Raw genomic sequence first — 14,762 nt, forward strand, 5'->3', positions numbered from 1 at the left:
TTCAGTGTTATATCTAATATATACTGTTTCAATGTTTATGTCAAGGTAAACTTTTTTATTTATTGTATGATTGCTGTAATGTCATTAATTTAAATTACTATGTTCTTGCTAGAGAAATGTACATTGGCAAAGAGCTTAATTATTTTGTGTTTCACATTATACTGTAAGATGTACACTATATATACAAAAGTATGTGCACACCCCTTCTAATTACTGGATTTGGCTATTTCAGCCACACCTGTTGCTGACAGGTGTATAACATCGAGAACACAGCCATGCAGTCTCCATAGACAAACATTGGCAGTAGAATGGCCTTACTGAAGAGCTCAGTAAAGCATATTCATAACATGATGCAGTCACCACCATTTCTTGAAAATATGACGAGTGTTAGTCAGTGATGTGTTGTGTTGGATTTTTTTGCAGTATTCCTTAAGTGCCTTATTTCAAGCAGAATGCATGTTTTGGAATATTTTTATTCTGTACAGGCTTCCTTCTTTTCACTCTGTCATTTAGGTTAGTATTGTGGAGTAACTACAATATTGTTGATCCATCCTCAATTCTCTCATATCACAACCATTAACAATTAAACTCTGTAACTGTTTTAAAATCACCAATGCCCTCATGATGAAATCCCTGAGCAGGTTCCATCCTCTCTGAGTTAGGAAGGACGCCTGTATCTTTGTCCAGGACTTGGAGGGGGAGGGAGAGGGGAGAAAGAGGGGAGAGGTCCTCAGGGATCAGACCAAGTCCTGGGCAAAGATGGGCCGTGGCAGGGTGATGTCAACCTGGAGATGGTGGTGAGGGTTGCTGAGTGGCACACAAGGTACTAATGATTCTAATGGAATCACCAACGGCTCCGCTCGCTCACTCTCCAACTCCTCAACCTCCTCCTTAATCCCCCTCTTTGGAGAAGGGTGTAATTGCGGCCCTCAATTTTGGGCGCTCCTGCATGTGGGCATTCCAGCATCTGCAGGAACCCATCTTTATTATTTTATTAGTACATTTTTTTAGCAAGGACTCCGGTACACAGGCAACACCGCAATGTCATTCACCGCTGCCTGTCGAACACTGCTTTCCCGCAGTTCGGTTAACGTTACAGCGAGGGCATCTGTGTCTGTTTATTTACTACATAACTTCCTCCCAGCTTTGATATAGAGAGGGGTGGGGTGGCTGGTATATCTGTTATATCTGCTATCCAATGCATCAACATATTACACATACATTTTAAGCTAAAACATTGCACATTAATTATATTACAATGATGACACAGCCTAAACGAAAAACTTGAGTAATACTTTTATTTTCGTATTGACCCACATTTTAAATGTGGGTCAGGGGAGGTTGTCTGGCTGATGGGGCCTGCGAAGAAGCTGTGAAAGGGTTTTTCCACTGGCTTATCAGACAACTCAATGGCATCCTTAGGACCTAATGTAGCGCTGGGTGAATCTGGTTAGTTCTGTGTTGGAGGGTGGGGAGTGGTGGTCTGAGTGATGGGGCCTGCAAAGAGGCTGCGAAAGGGTTTCTCCAGGGGCTTGTGGGGCTCAAGCCCCTGGAGAGAACCTGGTTCCTTACGGCTTTGGAAGTTTATTGGCGGGCTCTGGAGGCCTCTGACAGGGAGGACAATTCTGATTTAGAATATATTCTTGTCTTCCAGGATCTTAAAGATCTCATCACAAACATCAACCATTTGAACAGATAAGATGAACTGGGTAAGGGATTGATTATTCATACTTTACTAGTGTACACACTAGGACAGACCCCATTTAGTCGGCTGATCGATTGTTTGGTTGATAGGTTGTTGGTCGACAGCTTTTTTTAGTCGAGCAGTCGCAATATAATAAAAAAAATGGCATGGCACATGAGACACAAGTCTGATTCGCTCCTGTCTCAGTGGACTAATCCCATTGTGAGGGGCACAGGGATGACACAGTGTCACATCTGTTCCTGCCACGCCCTCTAGTGTTCATCCGGTGTCTCCTTGACCTGCAGGCACTCCCCCAGTACACTCTCTCTCTTCCTCTCCCTCGCTCTCTGTGTATGTGATTGTGTGGTTGGAGACAGGTGCACTGGAGTCGGAGCAGATCCCCACCAGCTGCAACCCGTTCCATAATCAAGACCTCTACAAATACTCAGTCCTGCCACTTCCACTCTGCCAGATCGTAATCTCTATTCAGTCAGTCATGCGTTTAGCTATTTGTTATTATTTAAGATCCTGTGTCCTGCTGTGCCTGTTTCCCTGCCTGATGCTGTTTATCCTCTCACTGCAGTTTTGCCGCTCTGACTCTGGTTCCTGTCTCCTGTTCCACATCTCACCACCCTGCTACCCTGTTCTGGACTCACCACACCACCACTCCCTTGGATTCCCCTCCGGACCTGTTTACCCTGTCCCAACCCAGCTCACTCCAACCTCGGCCTCCACATCTGGTTTTCTGCAACCCATCTGAACTTCCTCGGGCCTGCACTCCATCTCTCCCTGTGTTACAATAAATACCTTGGTTCATTCATCCCTGTTTCCTTTTCTGAGTCTGCTCTTTGGTTCCCCTGTGCTGCTCCACCTAACACACAGTCCATCGATATAAGACAGGCATCTGCAACATAAGGCACGCGTGCGGGTACTTGCCAGGGGCACGCCAAACAATTTGATAAAACTGAGAAAATAAGTTAAATTTCTATAATTTCAAAATTACATTGTTTTTCCAGAAATGGCTACTGCTTTGGACCTGACACTGTTTGTGAGAGTATTCCTTAGGCTTACAGTATGTGTGAAGATAATGTGTCTTGTTAAGGGGAGTGTGACTTAGACGCACAAGGCCCGTCTCTCTTTTCAGAATGCACCAATTTGTGCACATTCATTGTTTCGTAACTTCATTCTGTGAATTGTTTGCCCTTTGATTGTTAGTGTCTATCAATTCTCCATTACATATATCCACTGGCGTAACGCCGTTTCTCGACTGGATTTACCACCGTAGATAAAGCTGAGGAGATGGCGCCGCAGAAGAGGTGTGAGAGTGTGGAACAGACAGAGACAATGCAAGTCTTACCTTCCGTCTATTATCATGGGGAACGTGCGCTCACTGCCCAACGAGGGAGATGAGCTGTCCGCGAACCAATGGGACTTTCGTGATGGGAGCTTGTTTTGTTTCACAGAAACTTGGCTTGGAGAGGATACACCTGTTGAATCAGTAACTTTGGACGGGGTTTCTCTCGTGCGCTTCGATAGACTGCCACAGTAAAGGTAAAAAGGTGGAGGGCAGAGTCTGTTTTTATGTCAACACCAGATGGTGTAATGCTGGACATATCACAATCAAAAAGACATTATGCACTCAGACCATCCTTCCCTTCAACTTGAGTTCACGGTGCCATGGATAGTATACAGGCAATCGGTTCTCCCAAACAACAGGCAATTTGTTTAATGCCCCACTCGTAATGATAAGACTATTGAAGTGTTGTATGCTAATGTAAAGGATGCATACTTATTCAGTGCCCTCCCCCCTTTAGGGCAGGCTAACCACAATATGATTCACCTCCTACCCAAGCACAGAACAACGCCAGAAGCCCAAAACCATCATGGTACGGAAATGGTCACAGGAAAGCTGTGAAACGCTGAGGGGATGCTTTGAGTTTACCGAGTGCAATACATTCATTGATGCCTCTGGTGGTCATATAAATCTTCTATCCAACATTCTGACTATATCATCTTCTGTGTGGACAATGTCGTTCTACAGAGAGCTGTGAAGTGCTACCCAGATAACAAACTATGTATTACAAGAAACACTAAGAACACACTATGAAAAAAACAAGCATTCCTGAGGTGTGACATTGTCAATGTGGAAGGGATACAGAAGGAACTAAAACAAATTATCTGGGCTGGTAAGAAGTACTACAAGAACAAGATTGAGCAACAGTTTGCTCGCACCAACATCGGGGAGGTGTGGAAGGGGATGTAGCTCATAACTGGATATGCTGGGCGTTCAGCTGAGGGAATTGTGGAGGCACCAGCTAATGAGCTCAACCAGTTCTTTGCACGCTTTGACTGTGATTTCTCCACAGAAAGACATACTTTATATCTGGTATTAGTTGTTTAAGTTTACACTGAAAGCGTTGTTCCGTCCCCAAAATGTTATAAGAAAAAATAAACATTTTTTTTACACTGTTTGGATTTAGAAGACCCAAAAAATCTGCCTAAGGCTTTCAATGGCAACAGAAATCCCTGGATAATAAACAAATTCTAATGTATAACATAAATGGTGTGCTGTTCTGGTAACTTTTTTTTACTAGGACCACTGCTTACTACCTACTGTATTGTATAGTTTTTTGTTAAACATCAGTTATTTGATTAAGGGAAAGGGAACGGGAAAGGGGGATACTAGTCAGTTGTACAACTGAATGCATTCAACTGAAATGTGTCTTCCGCATTTAACCCCTCTGAATCAGAGAGGTGCGGGGGGCTGCCTTAATCGACATCCACATCTTTAAGTGAGGGTTATCAAGAAATATGGTTGTATAAATCCCATTCGATTTATTTAAAGCCACAATCTGGAGTTTCAGCAAAGAGCGATCCCGCCACTTAAATGAGGATATCCCCCATTTCGACTTATACCTGCTTTAGCACTTACCTACTGTTGTTTGATATCCCAGATATGGATATAGTTTGTGGTCCATATCCCAGAAAAAGATACTTTATAGGCATATCATGTTATGCCATTTCCCAATATGATCCCATTCAATGAAGAAATTAATCTAAAATACCTTAGAACCACACTTATCCACATCCTAATACACCAACATTACCTGTAAAGACCTTGGAGAAATAACTTTTTTTTTTAAATGTCACTTTCTACGCTAAAGTCCACTTTTTCCTTTTGAAAATATATGCACTTAATTACAGTACATATACTTACCGTAAAACTGCAATTAAACGGAGATTCTCAAATAGCCAGGCAACGGCACACATTTCAGCAAATTAACACCTGTTTCAAATAAATGCTGGGTCTAAATTATTTGTTTACTAGGTTACCATGGACACAGCTCTGATTTTCCCACGGTCACGTGCATTAAAACATTAAAAAAAATGTTTATTCTCTCATCGTTGCTAGCCATGGCACCAACAAAAAGAAAACACGACATCAAGAAGTGCAAAATCGTGGGTGTATGATCGGCAGCCTAGTTTTGCAAGTCTGATCTGTGATGGATTTGTTATTATAATGTATTAAATGGTCACAATAAACATTGTGGTAGTGTTTTCAACATTTTATTAAGCAAAAAATGTGTGCATTAAGGAAATTTCAAATAGAAGCCCGCTTTGAACAAGTGCTGGTTGTGTTCAGTGATTGAAGCAAAGGAGGTGAGGAAAGGAAGGAAAGGGATCATGGAATGGAAGCCAGGATAGAAGGAATGGAAGATAGGAAAGATCAAGGAAAGGAAGCTAGGAAAGGAGGAGAGGAAGCCAGGGAAGGAAAGGGAGCAAGTGAAGGAGGAGAGGAAAGGAAGCTAGTGAACAAGGACTGGAGGAAAGGAAGCTAGGATAGGAGGAAATGAAAGGGAGTTAGGAAAGGATAGGAGGAAAGAGAGCTAGGAAAGCAAAGAAGGGGAGTAATGGAAGGAAAGGAAGATAGGATACACCAAAAGGATGCATTTCTAAAAGTAATTGTGATATATTAATTTTTATCTTATTTTCATGAGAACAGAGGATGTGCTAATATGGATTCCATATCTTAAATCTGCACAAACTGATCTGTAAAACGCAACTCACAAACATGTGGAACAACTCACAAATATAATCATAAATATGTAAAATGTTGGTCACAAATATGATCTATGTAGTCACAAATGTCATATTCACAAAAACATATTTGACCACTGTTTGGTTTGCAAATTAAGAAATATCTTTGTAAAATGTGCTGTGAAAAACCCTGTCTGGTGTCGAGACCCCTTGTGTAGCCTATTACTGGCAACTTCAGGAGTGTGAAGGCAGAATCTGCAAAGGCCAGCAGGAGCAGCAGGAGGAGAGTCAGAAACAGTTTTATTCTGGTTATCTTGAGCTCTGGCTTCCTCTTGAGTCGACTGTGTGTCTCAATTATTTAATAAAACAGTGCGCTTAAAGCATCAGACAAGCTCAGTGCATATTGTGGATTTTAATATCAAATCATATCATCAAATAACATTTTATTTGTTACATGCATCGAATCAAACAGGTATTAATATCAAAATAACATGGAAATCAGGCAAGGCCGCAATTTAATATCACATTTTAGTATTTTATTTGTATTTATTTTTGCTAAAAATGTGATGCTCTGCCACACCTGCCCTAAATGATGGGTCACCACTGTGTACAATGCATCTCATTCATCAGTTGTGATACAATTTAAGGATCCATTTATTGGGTTTGTCTTTGTAACGGGTGTCTTCGTCGTCAGATGAAACAGAGAAGTCATCGTCGGAAAAGGTGGACCAATACGCAGCGGAGTGAGTGTTCATATTCAATATTTAATTAATAGAAACACTTTAAACAAAACACGAAAATGAACGACAGCCTACAGTTCTGCTAGGTACAAAACTAAACAGAAACAATTACCCACAAAACCCAAAGGAAAAACATGCTCCTTATGTGTGACTCCCAATCAACAACAACGAACTTCAGCTGTGCCTGATTGGGAGCCACACACGGCCCAAAACAAAGAAATACAAAAACCCTAGAAAAAGAACATAGAACGCCCACCCAATGTAACACCCTGGCCTAACCAAAATAAAGAACAAAAACCCCTCTCTATGGCCAGGGCGTTACAGTCTTAGAAAAAAAATCCACAATTGTTATGTAAAGATTTTAGTGCATACAAACTTAACGCATGAACCAGGTCATTGTAGCCTAAATAAGACATTGGTACACTGTTGGGATTTTGTAAATACTGCACAGTAGGCTATATTATTATTTCTTCTACATTTAAATGTAAATATGTTGATGTGTATTTATTTTCTCACATCTGTCGTTTGTTGGCCTCTTGGTATAGGTGTAGTATAGGTGTAGCCAAAGAGGCTTTAGTAAGTGTAGATATTAAAATACACTACCCCAAAACATTTACCTCTCCCATTTGTCATTTGATGTATTTTTGTAAATTGGATGTAAATCTCCTTAGATGGGTTGATATGATGTCTATTTGTTTGTAAATATTTATGTGTGTCCTCAGTATCTTGTCTCATTGTCAAACTAGTGTCTGTCAATATAGTTGTATTTCTAAATCACAATAAGTTGGGCTGGATGTATGCACAACAAAAAAGTTATCCTTCAAACATGGGAAAGGGTGGTGCCTGGTGGCGGTGTAAAGTAAATCATCACAAACAATGAAATACTGATATTCATTGATTTGCACAAAATTACTCTCAATGTAAATGCAATTCATATTGGCATTGAAAATGTGTTCCTTTATGTTATTAAGCTAGCTTAAAGTTGCACAGATAATTAGCCTTTAACTCAACAGGCCTTGTGGCACCCAGAGGTAGCACTGTCTGTGTGACCCTTTGTCAAACTTACAACACACAAAAGTACACCACTTGTCAGAATTCTGCAATTCCTCTTTTCTGCAACGTTAGGTGGCTCCTGTTAGAAAAATAAGAAACCCACCCAGTCATAACACTTGGTATGCCCACAAGTTACTCGATTCCCACAGGGGACCAGTATGAAAAAAGTATGAAAATGTATGCATTCACTACTGTAAGTTGCTCTGGATAAGAGCGCCTGCTAAATGACTAAAACGTAAATGTAACAATGTTTGCAGTATAGCATAAAAGCCCCACAGGGAACAGAACAGAATTTTATGCGAAACAAACACACACAAAGCACAAAAATCTAGTGGAAAGACAGGATTCCAAGCTGGTCCAGAGTCTATAATGTTTTTTGTACTGTTATTATGATGAAACTTGCCACAAATAGCAACGGGTAAAGAGAAAGTTTGAAGTATAGTTCAGTAATCAAATGTTGGGTAGGATGGGGGTTTCATACGGGAAGAGACAATACAAACAAAAACTACTAGATGGTGTGTAGATAGTTCAAACAGAAGGGAAATGTTGCAATCTGCAGAGGACATCCTCTGAACTTCAACACACTGCAATAAGCTGTGCACTGAAAGATCAAACACACAAGGGGTATCCCAACACTTATGTAAAAATGTATTGTATTATTTCTTATATTTTATATTTAACCTTATCTGGACAGGTAGTCTTATTGAGACCAAGGTCTCTTTTGCAAATGAGGCCTGTAATTACAAAGATAGACATCAAATAGAATTATAAAATGCAAAACTGCACAAACATCAAACATGAGGGTATTGAAACTCAGCAACAGCTCACACTGTACGTGTCAGTGTCAAACGGATGCCACTACATAGACAAAGAGCATTGTGGTTAAAACGGTACCTGAACCTTTCCTCCCACAGACTATTTGTGTACTGAGCTATCATACTCTACTTATCTTATCAGAGCAAATGTCAATGTGTACAATGTGCCAATTGGGACTAAATTTGATATATTCATATGTAAAATAAAACGAAACTCAACTGAATAACCAGATAGACTCAGGGTCACCCTGTTGAAGGCTGTTGTAGCCGCAACGCATCAGTGTTTTTTGTTTATGCCATACATAAGCCATAAGACTTTAAACATTTTTCCACTACATGAGTGTCTTGAGTTCTTCTGGAAGTTTGTTTGGACAAACGCTTTCCCGGCATTGTTTACTATCCAGCATCAACTTATTTTTGTTCTATAGTATTTTATCCCATGATCAAAGAGCACCTTGTGGATGAATTCTAAACCACAGAAGCACTCCTCTCCTGTGTCTCTAATCTTTCTCATATGTTTGTTGTTAGCCTCATTTAAAGCATCACTTCCAGACACCTGTTCTGTCTCAAATAAGACATTGTTGTAGATTGGGTGTAGTATGTAATCTGTATGTAGGTTTCTCACATTTAATACTTATACGGTTTTCTCACTATGGAAGTGTAAAAGAAGGGGATGGGGGAATGTACCAATACTATTCATGCAAAAGAGGAATGAGCAAAAAACATGTACAGCGCCTTCAGAAAGTGTTAACAGCCCTTGAATTTTGTTGTTACAAAGTGGGATTCAAATGGATTTACTTGTCATTTGTTGTCAAAGATCTACAAAAAAATACGCTGTGATGTCAAAGTGGAAGGGAAATTTGAACACTTGTAAAACCTTAATGAAAAATGAATAACTAATATATCTTGTTTAGAAAAGTATTCCATCCCGAGTCAATACATGTTAGAATCACCTTTGGCAGCAATTACAGCTGCATGTGAGTCTTTCTGGATACGTTTCTAAAGAGCTTTCCACACCTGGATTGTGCAACATTTTCCCATATGTAACGGCCGTCGTATGAAGTGGAGCAAGGCGCAGCGGGTTGAGTGCTCATTTTAACTTTTATTAGAACACATATGAAACAAAACAAGAACATTAACGGATGACAAACAGTCTTGCAGGCTACACACAGCTATGCAAAAACAACTTCCCACAAGGGACATGTGAAAACAGGGCTACCTAAGTATGACTCCCAATCAGCAACAACGATGTACAGCTGTTCCTGATTGAGAGCCATACCAGGCCAACACAAAGAAATACACAACATAGACAGATCATAGAAATACAAAATATAGAACATAACCAAAAACCCCTGGAATACTCTAAACAAACACCCCTCTACATAAATACATATCCCAACAAACCCCGAACCACATAAAACAAACACCCCCCTGCCAAGTCCTGACCAAACTACAATAACAAATAACCCCTTTACTGGTCAGGACGTGACACCATTATTATTTTCTAAATTCTTCAAGCTCTGTCAAATTGGCTGTTGGTCATTGCTAGACAACCGTTCTCGGATCTTTAAGTCAAAACAGTAACTCAGCCACTCAGGTACATTCACTGTCTTCTTGGTAAGCAACTCCAGTGTAGATTTGGCCTTGTGTTTTAGGTTATTGTCCTGCTGAAAGGTGAATTCATCTCCAAGTGTCTGGTGGAAAGCAGACTGAACCACGTTTTCCTCTAGGAGTTTGCCTGTACTTTTTATCCTGAAAAACTCGCCAGACCTTAATGATTATAAACATACCCATAACATGATGCAGCCACCACTATGCTTGAAAATATGGAGAGTGGTACTCAGTAATGTGTTGTATTGGATTTGCCCCAAACATAACACTTTGTATTCAGGACAAAAATTTCATTGATTTGCCACATCTTTTGCAGTATTACTTTAGTGCCGTGTTGCTATAAGGATGCATGTTTTGGAACCACAGCCATTAAACTCTGTAACTGTTTTAAAGTCGTGCTGAAATTCCTGAGCGATTTCTTTCTCCTCCGGCAATTGAGTTAGGAGTTAGGAATGACGCTTGAATCTTTGTAGAGACTGGGTGTATTGATACACCATCCAAAGTGTAAGTAATAACTTCAACAGCTCAAAGGGTTATTTATTTAGTCGAATACCTATTGACTCAAGACATTTCAGCTTTTCATTTTTAATTAAATTTCACATAAACTTTATATGTTCGAATTCATAATCAAATATGCTTCCCAAAAATAACATGGGCGCTGTGGAAGAATGTTTATTTTGATTGGTGATGTTCTGCATTTATCAGAGTGCCATAAGGTAGCCTAATTTCAGATGGATCCATTTAACAGGATTATTAAGGAAATTGTTATTCTAGCAAAGCATGTACATGTTTTAATCAAACTGTTATCTTAATCTGAATATCCACAATAATCAAATTATTGTGTACATGTAACCGTACTCATTATGGGGTATTGTATGTATGCCAGTAAAAAAAAGAAAATACTCTATTTAATACATTTTAAATTCAACAAAATGTGGAAAAAGTCAAGGGGTGTGAATACTTTCTGAAGGCAATGTACATCCACATTCTCACCCAAATTATAGTGAACTGCCACAGCTACTTTTGGGGGTGGAGACACCTCATATAAGAAGAGGCACACAGGAAACAAAGTGCAGGAAGACGAGTAAGTTTCATTTGCAAAGGTTGAGTGTTGCAATATTTTCCTCACTGCATGCTAGTGAACAAAGTGAAATAGAAGATGTCCAGGCAGGCACCCCTCTGCCTACTCACCTGCATGGCAGCCATGGGTAATCGCTGATTATCAGGATTTCACTCAGCTTAATATTCAATTACATATTAAAGTGGTTGGAGAAAACATCAGCTGAACTCGTAAAAAAAGTAAATGACTTACATATTTTAAATTACAGTTTATTTTTTGGGGAGCTGAGTATGAAATACTGAAGTATGTTGAACCGTTCACACCATTGTAACCAATAAGTATAGTTGAAGTAGAGGAGGATATGTTTTCAAATGGATGCTTAACTTGCACAGGGATCATTTATGAATCTTCCACCAACATGGTTCTGTGGCAATGCACCACATAACCAATAAGCAAAGCATTAACAATGAAGGTGCCAACACACACTGGACCAGAGCCATGTATTTGGGCTGGACTAACCAATTATGGGACCCAGGGCAAGAACGTATTTAACCAACTGTTAGCCTTAATGTAATTCAGAACACAGTGGCATGTTGTAACGATTTGGGAGAAGCCCAGGTAAAATGGAGACACGTATAGGCTAACCTGTGTTGTCCAGGCGATGTGCCAGCCCATTGTTTAGCTGTTTTGTGCGTCTCCGCGGTAGGAGTGGCAATATCAGGACAATGGCCAGAGGCCAAGCGCTCGGCCAAAATGATAACACAACAGTCTAATCACAATGCTCAACAACAGATATGAATGAATTTACTTTAGGAAACTTTCTGAATGGACATAGAGAGAATAAGCAAAGTCACACGCATATCCGTCAAAAGGACCCACCATTTAAAGCCACCAGCGCATTTCAAACACACAACAGCAAATCACATTTCTCCTTTCCTAAAAACGTTGGCTAATAAAAACCTAGGCCTTGGATAATGCTAAAACAATGTAGCCTACCAAATTAATTGACAAGGAAAGTTTGAAGGGGGAGAGAGAGCTATGCCTATTATTAGAGCACATGTATTGATGCAAGGGACATGTTTGGACCGGAAAAACCTTCTCCATACCGGGGATTAAGGCTGTGTGGCGTTTCTGATTTATTCTGCAATTCATTGTGTATTGACAGTAAATCAACTTTGGCTTTGATTATTGTATCAAACCTAGAGAACGTCTGACAGTCAGGAGTCTTAAATATTGGTTTCAGTGATCAAATGGTAACCTACTGTACCCATAAGAAATCCAAAATGCTACTAGAGGCAGGTAATAACTACATGAAGGTACGGTCTATGAAACAATACTCCAAGGAATGTTTTGTAGAAGTACTTGGAATTTTGGATTGGTCTCATGTACTAAACTGTGATGATGTTGATCAAGCTTGTTTCTGTCTGCACTCGACTCTCTGGCTCCGATGAAACAAAGTAGAATCAAACAGTGGTCAAGGAAATGGATCACTTCCGCGATCTTAGACCTCATAAGGAAAAGGGATCGCTACCTGGCCAAATTCAGAAGGACAAATCTACGACAAGATTATGATGGTTATTTTAACTGTAGAATCCAGGAATGATACAAAATGGATGAGGCCAAATCCCAACATTACATAGATGCTGTTAATGACAATTTACTGTACATCAGCCTCGTAAACTGTGGAACATTTTAAAGGACATTGGCTCAAAAACTCCCCATAAAGTAAAATCCTGTAGGATTGGCCTGGATATTGATGATATTTTATGCACTGACCAGGCAAAGGTTGCAAATTATTTTTACAATTTTTTGTACCGCTATAGCTTAATCTCTAGTTAAGAAGTTACCGAGCTGCTCTGGACACTATGGCCCGTCTTTCAATAAGAACCGTTACCATAGCAAAGGTATCACAAATTATTTGTTTGAGCTGTGCATGGTAACAGAGGACAAAGTTTCCAATCTACTATGCTTGATGAGCACAAACAAAGCAACTGGGCTGAAAACCTTCCTGCAAGATTCATAAAGGATTGTGCTTGTATCACTGCTAAAATGATAACGCATATTGTAAACCTTTCTATTAGTAGTAGTACATTTCCCAATGATCTCGAAACAGCCCGGGTTGTTCCGCTCTACAAGAAGAGCAGTAAAACAAATGTAGCAAACTACAGGCCTGTGTCGATCCTCAGAACCTTATCCAAAGTTGTTGAGAGATTAGTTTTTAATCAACTTGAGGGATACCTTCTCGAGAACTTCTTTTTGAACTCCAATCTGGCTTTACAACGGCTCATTCCACTGATACTTGCCTTATCCACCTTTTTGATCACATTAAGCAGGAAAGTGAGAAAGGGAACTATACAGATATGGTCATGTTAGACTTGCAGAAAGTGTTTGACACTGTAGACCATGATATTCTCCTGATGAATGCATGGGTCTATATGATGTAGCAGTGAATTGGTTTAGGTCTTATCTGACCAACAGAACACAAGTATGTAATGTTGGTGATGTTCTGTCAGAGGCCAAAGAAATATCCTGTGGAGTACCACAGGGATCTATTTTAGGGCCTCTCTTATTTCTTATATAAGTCAATGATATGCCAGATACAGTAAAGTGCAAGCTCCTGCTTTATGCTGATGACTCAGCCATACTTGTATTAGGGAAGGATACAGTTTACATAGAGGAGACCTTGAGTAAGGAATTGCATTTTGTTAGAGATTGGTTGACTGACAACAAATTGTTGCTACATTTGGGAAAAACTTAATCGATTTTGTATGGAACAAAACACAGATTGCTTAGGGCTGACAAGATAAAGGTAAACTGTGCAGGCATGGATCTAAAACCAACTTATATTGGTGTGTCTCTAGATCAATCCCTTTCTTGAGACTTGATTGCTGCCAAAATTCTTTCTAAAATGGTGAACAAATTGAAATTTTTATATCGTAACACTAGATATTTTAACATCAAAGTTAAGAAACTGCTTGTCTCCATCTTGATTGTGTCATTTTGATTATGCCTGCTCTGCTTGGTATAGTGGGCTATCAAAAAAGCTGAAAAAGAGAATGCAGGTCATGAGAAATAATGTTATCAGGTATATGCTGAATGTTCCCCCGAGGACCCACATAGGGTTACAGGAGTTCCGGGGGTGGGCTTGTTGCCTTTGGAGTCCAGAGCAGACAAACTTAAACTTAATCATATGTTTGACATCTTAAATGATTGTGCCCCAGGTTATATGAAAAACCACGTTAATATGGTCTATAACCAACACAGTTACAATACCAGAGCTAGTGTTGTCTTGTAAAATCCCAAGAGTAAACAGTACTGCGAAGAGTACGTTTTTCTATACAGGCATTTATCTATGTAATAGCTTCCCCTTGGAGATCAAGCAAAGAAAAAGCAGAAATATCTTTAAAAAGCAGGCAAAGGTTTTCATTTGGACAAGGTTGCCTAAGTAAGAGAAACCACTCCACTGCCTCTTGTGCCCCCTACTGCTGGTCAGGTCCATTTATTTGAATGATAGGTACGATGTGCAATGAATAGATTGTTTTTAAATGTCAAATGAATATGGTTCATTTTTACGTTTGGGAAAAGTGCAGTGAATAGTGCCACTTTTTAGGTTGTCAATATAAATGAATGTATTTATGGTCATTTGTAATTTTGTCTTGCCTTTTAATCATTATATGTGTTATTGTTTTTACCATCGAGGACCACTTTGGAAACAAGCATTTTAATGAATACTTTCAAGTGATATCCTCTGGGTTCACATT

The 14,762-nt window shown here is 39.7% G+C and overlaps 1 protein-coding gene across 1 annotated transcript in view; it reads left to right on the forward strand.

The window, feature by feature from the left end:
* Nucleotides 1-11,015: 11,015 nt before the first annotated feature.
* LOC106588084 (integrin alpha-L) overlaps nt 11,016-14,762 on the forward strand; it is a 37,348-nt gene continuing 33,601 nt past the window's right edge. Inside the window, exon 1 of the mRNA XM_014176752.3 lies at nt 11,016-11,149. Coding sequence (XP_014032227.1) covers nt 11,101-11,149 — 49 coding nt within the window. The 5' untranslated portion in view covers nt 11,016-11,100. The remainder of the gene's footprint in view (nt 11,150-14,762) is intronic.

Source organism: Salmo salar, chromosome 02 (genome assembly GCF_965601325.2).
Source record: "Salmo salar chromosome 02, fSalSal1, whole genome shotgun sequence".
Taxonomy (NCBI): Eukaryota; Metazoa; Chordata; class Actinopteri; order Salmoniformes; family Salmonidae; genus Salmo; species Salmo salar.